At 38.3% G+C, this 12501-nt stretch overlaps 1 protein-coding gene across 3 annotated transcripts in view; it reads left to right on the plus strand.

Annotated features, from left to right (window-relative positions):
- epha3 (eph receptor A3) overlaps positions 1 to 12501 on the plus strand; it is a 96362-nt gene that overhangs the window by 63516 nt on the left and 20345 nt on the right. For 2 of the 3 annotated variants that reach the window (XM_087829929.1, XM_006802380.3), the window contains exons 6-10: positions 2685 to 2809; positions 7383 to 7545; positions 8373 to 8478; positions 9217 to 9281; positions 10473 to 10598. In XM_087829929.1, the coding sequence (XP_087686055.1) occupies positions 2685 to 2809; positions 7383 to 7545; positions 8373 to 8478; positions 9217 to 9281; positions 10473 to 10598 (585 nt within the window). The remainder of the gene's footprint in view (positions 1 to 2684; positions 2810 to 7382; positions 7546 to 8372; positions 8479 to 9216; positions 9282 to 10472; positions 10599 to 12501) is intronic. The other variant, XM_035912771.2, reaches the window with a different exon arrangement.

Genomic DNA, 12501 nt, shown 5'->3' on the forward strand with positions numbered 1-12501 from the left:
TCTCGGTGCCTCTGCTTTATGAATGAAAGAGACGCTTTCTCTCATAGGTTACAGGGTGTACTGATTATTCTTAGTATCAGTATCAGTAATGTAGTCCCCTTGGAATTCACATGCCTGTAAATCAGGAAAGCTGTGTGGAGAAAAATGAAAATCAAGTAATGTAAAATATTAAATATTATAACAACAGATCCAAAATTGTAAAAACAGCCTCACACCTGTGGGTACGCTCAACGGGAAATACCATGAGGGTTGGATTGTATTGGATAACTGATTCAGATGTTGCTACTTGCAGCAGTCTTTGTGAAATGTCGTGTTGGGCTGACTTGGTGACAGGCTGATTTTCTTGTGAGAGAAAACATGCATGTACTACAGCATGTACTTTAAGCTTCAGAGAGTTCCAGGAGGGAGACTCAAAAGAGGCACTGCATAGAGTAAACAGTGTACTTATGGAAACTTTTAAACTAGACACACAAATACAAATGCAGGAGCTTTTGATATATATAAATCACATACCATATAAAGAGTCTGCTGTGTGTGTGTGCCTTTTAAGTGACAAAATAGGGATAAGCGTTAAATGTAGATTTTAAGTGTATTTCTGGGTGCTCGTATGATTAAGTGCACATGCATCAAAAGTTCAGATTAAAGCAAAATTAAAAAGATACAAATTTGGACAAAAAAATAAATAAATAAAAATAAGCACATTTTTAGTAAGCATTATATTGTAAGTGTGTGGTTAGTTAGTAGGATTATCTCTGCAATTTGAATATATATTAGATTTGAAGAGGACTTATCAACACTAAGAGGTCTGTGTGTGCACAGAATATCAAAAGCCATCTTAGTGCCTAAGTGATAATCAGATGAAATGAAACTCATCTTTACTTACCATTTACATAGATGCAAGCAGATTTACACACCGAGAAGGACAACATACACACCTCAGTACTATACCCTCTGTCCCAGCTATACACACTTACAATCCCCTCTCTCTTTAACAAATATCTCAGCCTGCAGCTGCACACTCTCCATCAGCCCTCAGAGTTTACAAGGATTAAGTATGTCAGTGCACTTGCCCCACCCGTCTATATGCTTTCCCTCGAATAAACACACATACTTACACACCAGCACACACGTATAGATGCCAAAGCTGTTAAAAGCTGGATTAAGTGTTTCCCTGGAAGGAGCAGTGTGTCCTGGTTGTGCTGTCAAGGTGCTGTCAGACAGTTCTCCTCCTCTCGCCTCCTTTGCCCTCCACTTATTTCATAACTATGCTAAGTACAGAGTAACTGTGATTCAGATGCAGAGTAATATCTAGTTGCATATCTCTAGTGATATGATAATATGGTTGGTGATGATAGCCGTTAAACAATGAGAAAGTAAAGGCAAAGTTGTATATTTTCTCTCATTTGGGCAATGATTTTTGCCATTGAATAGCATCTTGTTTAATTTAATTTCCAATAATAATTACTTCTAACTGTGTGCCAGTGTTGTAGAGGTCACTGTTTCAACATCTGCAGCATGGCCCTCAAATTACGAGTGAATGACAAAGAAGGACAGTTTTTAACACCAGTACAGGCCTGGTATACTGTATCAGTTATGCCTCAGACAAAAAACAGAGTGACAGCAAATTAAGTGCTTAGCAGTAGACATGCCGAGGAAGATAGAAAGGGAAGCAAGGCAAAGGAAACAGAGGAGTAGAGGAACTTGAAGCTGCCTCTAAGCGACCCAGACACAGTAAATCATTACCACCATAAACCACAGAGCCAATAAAAAGCACAGCCTCACCCCACTATCAGAACCAGAGGGAGAGGAGAAGAGGAGGAGCAGGGGGTATAGAAACAGATTCTCCCCATCTGGATTCATTACAGGAGAAAAAATAAATTCCCGCGGAAATACACACGCGTAAATGTACACACACACTCAGACGCATTCTGCAGCCATATAATCACAATCAAGAAAGGCTTGAACATTTCAAAGACAAACATGTTTTTTCCTGTGGTCTAATAAAATTAAAAGTCGATGCCTCAGATGCCGAGCTGGCCCTGGAGCTGCCTGGCAATTAGAGAGCAGTAAAAAAGGGAAATGAGAAAGGGAGTGAGGAGAGAGACACAGAACGGGAGAGGGGTGCGAGTCTTGATAGAAGGAGAGATGTGCTGAATTACTAGATTGGGACCATGTGAACTCCCTGAGGCAAAGCGGTGCATGGGCGAAGGATTGGCGAGGAAGATTGGCGAGAGAGAAAGCGACTAACCAAAATGGATGAGGACAGCAGAGAGGAAATTGTTTATAGTGTTTTAAATATAAGTGAGGACAAACAAAGGACAAACTACTACACTTTGATCAGAAATAGCAGAAATTGTCGTGCTTTTGCTTGTTTTTGGTAAACATGTAAATCTTACTGGTCCTAATCTTTACTTAAAATTACAAATATCGATGATATACATTTAAAACCAGTAGAAAATTCCGATATGTTGATCCAGTGCAGTTTCTTGTACATTACTTCACACGGTCTTGTTCCACTCACAAACCTGGGCCTTTGCCTTAGAATGCCACCCCACCAAGCAGCAAACTGAATTAGGCTAACAGGAACTATAGACAATTGCCAGGATTCAACACTGTGGACTGAACTTCCACTGAACCTTACACTAACGGAACTCACTCTCTGACTGTCTATGTCTCCTGCCCAGCTCCCTCTCCAGTAGCAGTGATCAAAAAGGAGAAGACAACTCGAAGCAGTGTCTCCCTGTCCTGGCAGGAGCCAGAACGACCCAACGGTATCATCCTTGACTATGAGATCAAATACTACGAAAAGGTTGGTACAGCATATATCACTGTTAAAGTTTTCCTTGTGTGCATTTGCATCATAAAATGTGCCTCTCTAAGAGAAAAATATCTAACCCTAACTCATTTGGGGAAGTACACCTAAGATGGGAAGATTGTAAGCATTCTCTAAACGTCTGGTAAGAATGATGCTAAATTCAGAAGATAAAAGCATATGGCATAGTAATTCGTGAGCTGCTTGTGAATAGATTCTAGTATTTTATTATTTCAATCCAGCTGTGTCTCCAATTTAGGCATCAAAGAGAAATAAATACCCTGAAAACTGGTCACTTGAATTTCCTGAAAATATTTCTCACCGGGGGTATAGGCTGAAAAGGTTTACTTACATTTCCACCTTTTTAGGCCCATGTAGCATATCCATCAGTCTTTCTCTAACATTTGGAAGCACATCCTGGACTTATTCTCTGGCCTAGTAGACTGAATTTTTGTGAAAATAATAAAATTTAACTCAACTCTAACCCTTATAGTCTTTGTAAATGTTATTCGAACTAATGCAAGTTGTAGTTTTGGGTTTTCAGGTACAATTTAAGTTAATGTAAATTGAAATGAAATGAAAATGTAGTTGTCGTTATGTTGTGCATAATGTTTTATTTTTACAATAAAAGAAATCTCTTCATCAGAAGACCTCCCTTTCCACCATGTTTTCTTTTTCATGTGACAATTTTTACATTCTTCCTTTCTTTTTGCTTCTCTTCTCTTTCTATCTATCCTTCCATCTCTCATGCTGTCCTCCTCTCTAGTCCACTCCTTAATGGAGACAAGTTTTATGGCAGATAGTAAATGCATCTGTGGGGTCCCTCATTCTTCTGTGAGGGAAATTAGTGCAGAACGAATTACACTGGCTTTCAGCACCAATGCTGGGCTATGGCTGACATTTGATGGTGAAATTAGCCGTGGATGCAAGTTTAATCACTCTGGCAGATTCAGTGTGTGTGTCTGTGTGTTTGTGTGTGTATATGTGTGCGTGTGTGCCCCAGATCAGTTTGCTTGAATGCCAACAGTGGCCCCTAATCTCTTGATTAGTAGGCTGACAGAAGCTGTTTCCTCTCTAAATTCTGGTCTCTGCTCAGCCATCCCTACCTAAGATGTTAAAACAAGGCCGGAAAACAGTGAGAGGAAAAGTTAATGAGTGATGCTGGGTCAGAGCTCACTGCAGGTCTTATTCTCAGCTGTGGTTTTCCAATTGCACACACATGCTCACTTATCACCAATGCAGGGTCGTTCAAAAAGGAAAGGAAAAATATGAGGGTGGAGCTAAAGTAAAGCATTTTGTAATAAAGCCTTCTGGGTATTTTGCTTGGTAACCGCATTATCTTTCAGGATGTGCTGGAGACACAAACACGCATACCCACAAAGCAAGTTCCCATAGGATTCTCCTCACTAGACATACATACCCAGGGATTTTAAACCCCTGACAAAAGGCTCTTCCACGCAGAAGAGCGAACTTGGAGAACCATGGTAGATCCCAAGACGAATGCCAGACAGAGGCCTCTTCTTGTTGTAGGCACAGGGACACTGAGGGCAACTAGCATGCCAAGGATAAAGGCCACAGAAGGAGAAACACTGGAACACGAATTCCCCACACCAAGACCACACCGTGACTCACTTATGAGACAGAAAGAGGCTTTTAGAGACACATGCACAGACACACAGATATAATTGCACATAGACATAAACAGGATGGTGAAACAGAACACAAAAACAAACTAAGATTAAAGAGATTAAAAGAGAGAGCTTTTACCAAGAAAGTGATGTTCAGGTTTACATCAACAGCCAGACTTTTTTTTTTTTTGCTGTGGTTTCCTGTCTGGATTTAAACAAGTTTAAAACAGACATTTGCAGTGAGAAGAATTCAGTAATCCAGTAGAAATTTACCAGCGACTCCAGCCCAGCATCTGTCACTGTAGAAACTGCAGTCATTATCAAAAAATGCAGAGCATATAGTGCATAGAGTAATCGATCCTCAGTGGACCAACATATTTCCTGAAACCAAAAAGGAAAGTTATAAAATTACAGCCTTGTTGTTTTTGTTGGGTGATAAAATCAAATACTGTTTTATATAAACACTTCATAGTTTAGTTTTGGACCATACCATATTTCACTAGTAAAATCTGGATAAACAGGAATTCTCTACTGGGATGTTAATGTGAGGCAAAACAAAAATGTTATTTGTCACAAGTCATTTCATCTCATATTGTGGGCTACCGCTCTAAATCCTGTGATTATTGGCCTTCCTAATGCACCAAATTGCAACGTATTTTCTGCTAACTGATAAAAATCTGTATTTTCCAGACATCTGTGTAAACTTAATAGACCACGTTACTTCAAGATGAAACCACGTGCAGCTAAGGCACTAAGTATAGTGTTAGCGGCTTGATTAAAAATAATCATATTCCTTTCATATCCAGTATTCAACAGATGTGAAATTTTATATAACATAAGTGAAAAAAAGCACTGGATACAAAAAAAAGTGTTTTATTGCAGAATGGCAATGGCAAAATAATAATAAAAAGAGCGATACTTTTTTTTTAATCCCAAAAGTTGAGATTACTGTGCTACAGCAGCCAAAACCTAACAAAAACAAACAAAATAAAACCCAGAGCTGTAAAAAATATCGCAAATATTGTGTCAACATAGAACTGTTCTGAAAAGTAAAAAAAAAAAAAAAAAAAAAAACATTAAAGAGAGGCCTCAATAGATCACTATACATGGGAAGGGTTATACCAGACAAACAAGCCAGCTCATTATAATTAAATGAACCACAGCTAACCAGTTTTCTACCTCTGGCTTTACTCCCTTTGCTCTTGCTAGCACACTTGTAAAACTGATGGGTCAGAATGTCTGAATCGGAAGGGCTGCACATTTTATGTCCCATATTTGGGGATGGGGAGGTTTCGTAATAATCTTGGGAATTCCCAACTAGAAGGCTTCCCAGAAGAAGAGAGGTGTTTCATCTTTTGGAAATCCCATGGTAGCTCCATGCTCTCCGTGTCCGTTAAACAAGCTAAAGGGCAGACCGATAAGACAGTTCCTAGTGCACTTTGTGGAAATCGAATTTGTGCGAATACACTTTGCTAATTATTTTTGCGTGTTTTATCACTATAATCTAAAGAGCCGAGAGCCGAGAGAGAACTCCAGATCAAATTAATTTAGGCTGTTTATTTAGTCTTAGACAAAAGGGATTTTTACTAAAACAATTCGAAAGACTTCTGCCGTACATCACCCATCTTAGCATCTGTATGTTTTTGCCTCTGTGTCTTGTGTGTGTTTTAAGCTATAATTTACTGCAGCTTTGTTTATGTTATCAAAGCACAATTCAGCATTGAGACCATATTAAATCCTTACAGCGTTCTGGTGTTCAACACACAAAAAAGTAGATGGAGGCTCATGCACAGAATAGAAGGTCCACAGTCACACACATGCACACTCACACACACACACACACACATATATATATATATATATATATATATATATAGTCACACACGCACACACACAAAGATACTTGTGCCACACCTGTGTATGATTTTCAGGGGATGACATGCTGTCCTGAGCAATGACAAGCTGTAAGAGATTTATAGCTGTGATGAAGGGTTGTTCCAGTGCAGGTCTGGTGTATCAGTTACTGCCTCACACACATGCCCGTTTTAAAAAGCTTTGTGCACCATAAAACTCTGATCTAGTCCATTAATAAGCATTAAGTTTCTTCGGGGGACTGAATTTTTACATGCCAGGGTCTTTGAAAAAAGAGAATATGACAGTGTCAGGAATTTTATAACATTGGGTACATCGCAAAATATGTAGCTCATTTTTAGGATTGCTGAAGTCATCCCTAATAGGTTGTCATTAATATTAACAAGTGGCCTTGCGCGGTTTTCCTCTTAATCCAAAGTTTGTTTTATACCAGAACTGGGTCAGCAATAATGTGCCTGCAGTCCTCTGTGGGCATGGACAAATCTAGAAAATTTTACTCAGGACAGTTGAAGGCTATAAAATACAGAACCGTGTGCGTGTGTATTCTGTTATACAATGAGATCTTGTTTTGTACCTCTGTAAGATGTACTCAGTGTTAATTAATTTCATAGAGTGCTACTTTCCACCTTCCCATTTTTTCTCTGCCCTCTCTTTTCTTTCAGTTTGTTTTTTTTTTCTCTCTCTCTTTTTTCTTTTCCTTCCACATCTGGAAACAATGTGTTGAATACAGACCTGGTGTGTAAATCCTCTTGTTTTTTTATCAGTGGAGATCAGTAGGAGAGAAGTCATAAAACATAAAGGGCATAATTTATCAGATTTGCAAGAATGCTATCAAACTGTCTGGGATGTTTACGCATTTGCATCTTTATTGCAACTTTATATATATATATATATATATATATATATATATATATATATATATATACACACACATTGTTTTTATTATTAGTTTACACTACTGCGTCTATAAATTACATAGTACTAAATCAGTATGTTAAATAAATATTTAATTCCTCAAAACGATTTGATTTCTCATCTGTCATCCTGCTTCTTTGTTCTTTTTTCTACAGGAGGAGCAGGAGACCAGCTACACAATCCTCCGTGCTCGAGGTTGTAATGTGACCCTGAATGGTTTGAAGCCCAACACTGCCTACTTGCTTCAAATCAGAGCCCGTACCGCAGCAGGATATGGAGCCAGCAGCCCCACTTTCCAGTTCGAGACCAGCCCTGACTGTAAGCGCACTAGAGATAATGAAATGAAATTATATGATAGTCCATTAGCCTTTTGCATACACTTTTTTTTTATTTTGAATTGTGGGGTTATGAAACCTCTCTGGCAGGATGTGTGCATGTTAATTTTTTTTGTTAGAAGACCTTATGTCCAGTTGTGTAGCAGCTGTTTCAAACATGTTCGCTGACAAGAACAATTTTCTTTCCTTTCTTGCTGTTGGTGAAATTTAGATATTCATGCAGTAACTTTGGCAGAATTTCAGAAGTGAATTCAACCATCACATTTTTTTATTGCAGCAAACATGCAAGTGCTTTGGAGAAAATGTGAAAATACTGCCCAAGATTTTTGCCTTACTTTGTCTCTGTTACACGCCTAAGTTGTTTCATTTAGCTGTTACTGTTCCATGGGATAAAAGCTGTGAAAGCACATTATTGTTTATATCAATTTTGCTGCCAAATATGTGTCAGTGTCTCTAGAATGAGCTGAATCACCTTTACCTGCTCTTGTGGGAACTAAATAGAATATTTAGCTGTGGCTACAATGTAGCTTGCCGTTGCCAGTGTGTGAATGTGTGTGTGAATGGGTGGATGACTGAATGTAGTGTGAAGCGCTTTGGGGTCCTTAGGGACTGAGTAAAGTGCTATACAAATGCAGGCCATTTACCATCTAAATAGAATATCTTATTGAATCAAAGGTATATTTATTCTTGATGTGCATGCAGTACGTTGGAATAGGACTAGCAGGTAATTGAAGTTTGTATTGTGATGTGCTGTAATGTTAACAAAACAAAGTTAGCACTGCTTATTAGTTGTTTCTTTCTGTCTTTCAGCAGCCTTCTCTATCTCAAGTGAAAGCAGCCAGGTTGTTTTGATTGCCATTTCTTCTGCCGTAGCCATCATCCTGCTCACTGTGCTTCTCTACGTCTTGATTAGCAGGTCTGTCCACCAATCACTTGCCTGGATTCTTGCCTTGAGCATTGTCTCCTTTAGTCACACCATCTGTACTCTCTCCTTTCAGTTGATTCTGTGTGAACTTTTCAAAAATGTACTTTCAAAAACTTAGAAGAAACAAGTTAAATGATGTGCCATAAAAGAGGGCAAATGAAAAAACACCAGTTAATAACCAAAGGAACTTTTACCTCTGTGGTTTACAAGGTGTTTTAACCTTGTTGATGATTCCTTGTAATTGTTGTGCTATCATTATTCATTAAATATTTGAGAACGTGTTCTAAATTTGTTCAAAGAAGTTCATTTTAGAACAGCTTCGTCAGCTTTGTCAAGAAGTACACATTCTGATAGCCTGTATGGTCCTTTAAAGTCCAGATCTATACACACTTCAGCTGAGGTTGCTCTTGGCTTAGTTGCCACTCAATCAAAAAACATGAGCATCTTCAATAAATGGAATCTTTTCAGTGCGTTCATGCACAACACGGGTGTTTGAATGCCAATGTGAGCGCGGCTGAAGTTGGTGGTCAGCAGGTTTCGGAAAGAGTATAAATCCACATCACATTATAAGACTTACTGATACTCTTTTGGGTTATAAGAGCCAGAAGTATATACACACAGACATAAGTATGCACACATGGATCTTGGTAGCGTTTGGGCTGGGCTTGTGGGCAAATTTTTATTGGAGATGTGGCACTACTTCTGGTCTTTCTCTGTTTGCATTGGCAGGTTTTGTTGCCGGAGCAAATCCAAACATCCTGATGAAAAAAGACTGCATTTTGGCAATGGACACTGTAAGTACTGGACTTTGTTTATCTTAGAATTGGCTCTGTCTCTCCTTGCCGTACTTTACTAGTCACTGAATACAGATAGAACTAGCTAGTTACATAAAAGATAATTTGAGGGATGTTATTTGAATTTGCATGCCCTTCTGAGAACCTTTTGACCAATAACGGTTGTTTTAGAGTAGATATGTCAAAGCTTGAAGTGGATTTCCCCTTTAAGTTTAGATATATCTTTGTTTTTTCATACGAGAAGACAATAATCAAACAATACCATGTTATGACCATGTTTTTTGGCCCATTTAGAAACGAGTACTTGAGGCTTCATTTAAAAGGAGAACAAAATAACACTGTTTTCCAAACCAGCCAAATGAAGTGGCTAAATCTGCGCTTTAGTTTCTACTTTTCAAATAAAAAAGTTTCTTGATATTACTTCTACTATTAGAGTCTGTACTAAATAAATAGTAATTTAATTTTCTTTTCATGTTACTTCCTCATCCCTTTATTCCTTGTTTCTTCTCTCTTTCTGTTTTTACGAGATGTTATTTATTTGAAATAGTCCTACCTTTAAATTTGACCTAGGCCTCTAGAATTCCTCAGGTACTGAAGAGCATCTGCCCATTGCTTCATGAGTAGTTTGGATGAGTCAAACCCAGAGCATAAATTTTAACACACAGGGACTACTAAAATACAGCTGTGTTACATATCTTCCCTTCGTTTTCAAGTTTATCATAAAATAAAACATATCTCTGAAACATAGTGTTTCTTAAACTTGATGTGTTATGAAGGGTATAATTCCTCTTGGTGTTATTGTTCCTCCATCAAATCTCAATAAGGGAGACTCTCCGGGGAAAGAGAAAAGAGGGAATTTAAAAAAAAAAAACCTCTTTCCATTAAAACAGCTAAAAGTGTCTTCATATCCATTTGATAAGTGACTGTTGCTTTAATGCATAATATATTAAGTGAGAAAATCTCAGCCCTGCCTGCTCCTTGAGGGAAATTCTTCCCTAAAATTCAATCATTGAAATACTCAGGACTATATCGTCTTCATGGTTTTGGTTTCATTGTGCAGGGTTAGTTGGATCTTTTTGCCACCCTGTGTGTTTCCTAGACTCCTCTGAAAGTGCAATTTTACTGTAAGCTGTGCTATTTTGGAGTTTTTAACTAGTTGGTAACCAATGCAACTTTCCTGTGCTGCTGCAGTGCGTCTGCCAGGGATCAGAACCTATGTGGACCCCCACACATATGAGGACCCGAGCCAGGCTGTGCACGAATTTGCCAAGGAACTGGATGCCTCCTGCATTGCCATAGATAAAGTGGTGGGAGCAGGTGAGAATAGGCAAAGGAAAAAGTATGGCCAGATGCTGCTGCTTATATAGATTAAATATAGGTTTTGCAACTTTGCAAAAAATTCATGTCATTTCTAATATTTTCAAAACAATAATCAAAATGAGCTTGGTGGGATACATAAAAGAAGGGAAATCAAAAAGACTTTTCCCACTTTCGTATCAGTTACTTCCTTTTACTTTGGCACTCTTTCATGCTCTATTTAAATGGCAAAGACAAACCAAGTGCACAACCACTTTAAGGAAAATGGAGTATATACAGAGCTCCTATACATCTATATTTTCATAGCAGTGAGCTAGTTATCTATGCGTCATGCTGCACAGCGAGGAATGAAAAAGCATTCTATGCCCCAGCTTGATGTCTCTTCTTTCCAGCCCTCACCTAGGATGGAGGGAAAGGTGGTGAAATGAGAAAACCTTCAGTTGGTTCATGTCTCCTTTAACCCTTTCTTTCCTTCCTTTATTTTTTCTTTCCATTTTCCGTAGATTATGCTCCAGTCCGTAACTCCCGATGTACAGTAATTGCAATAGTAATTGAAGCCTTGTCTCCTCTTTTCCTCTCCACTCATGTACTCCCTGATAACTTGAGCAGGAGTGCAGACGGGAGGGTAATGCATTATGATTCATGTCGAGTGCAGTCAGAATAGATGGAGACTAAAGCACACAGCACATAACAGCAGACTGGTCTCCAGAGTCCCACCAGCCCTTCACACTGTAAAACTGTCAGGACAGCCTGAGAGTCTATTACCTGAGTATACACTGGACTCACACTCTGCAGTGCTAACCACAATACATTTTTCATACATAGCAGACACAAAGCACAATGATTTTCACAGGGCTGCAATGGTACATAGGAGATAACTGTTTATATATTAAAACCACATATAAACAAAATCAGCTGTTCTCTTTTAATATAATAAAACATGTGGTACATGTTTGTGCACAGTTCATTGTGGCTGTCATTTTGATTTTACACAAGCATTAACTTCTTCAAATCTGCATGACCATTTGCAAGAAATGCACACAAACTAATGTCCGTACTTCATTTAATATTATTAAATACATGCAATTTGATGTTTGAGGCATGAAAAGTGAAACAGCAGTGAAACATGATGCAAATAGATGAAGAGTAGCTCCAATTTATCATCATTCTAAACCAGTATTAGCTGAGTAATACCTTAACCCATAGTCAATTTACAGCAGAAAAGTCTATACTGTACTATACATTTTTAATGTGTACAGTGCATAGCTGATTCAAAGTGTATTTATTTTAGTGTTCTTCCATAGTAACACAAAGAAGGGAGAGTGCAACTTTGCGAACATGTTCTGGACAATATAAATAAAATGACAAGTTGACAGGTTGATTACTTTTGAAAAGCAACTTAGTAGTTCAGAGCAGTTTAATTTTAGAAAGATGGACAGAAAATCCCAAAAAGATTTTCAGATAAAAGCCAGAAACCTTATATGAGAAAACCATAAATTTGCAGATCCAAATGTGAGATGAGAGGAGAAGAAAGGGGACTTTGGCCTGCTCTTGCTAATCTATTTTAACTTCATAAAATGTGAACCGAACACCAGAGGTGAACATTAAAGCTCCAGCCATGATGTAAACATTTTTGTCCATCAGCTTCAATGCACCCTGCCACCCATCTGTGTGATTTTTATAAAGCCACATAAGCACTCTGAACAATATACAACATACCTTCTCTTTCTCCATTCCTGCCTCAACTCCATCTGTCTTCATTAAACACGTTAAAGGGACTTTGATCCTCTTGCCAATCAGTGATTATGTGTTAAAAGACATGAAACACATGCTCCACTCTGCTTACATGGGTTAGACTTTAACATCAAAGTGAGATACCTAGCTCTACTCATAACAGGAAAGG

This window comes from Neolamprologus brichardi, chromosome 16 (genome assembly GCF_056152115.1).
Source record: "Neolamprologus brichardi isolate AB-2024 chromosome 16, ASM5615211v1, whole genome shotgun sequence".
Classification (NCBI taxonomy): domain Eukaryota; kingdom Metazoa; phylum Chordata; class Actinopteri; order Cichliformes; family Cichlidae; genus Neolamprologus; species Neolamprologus brichardi.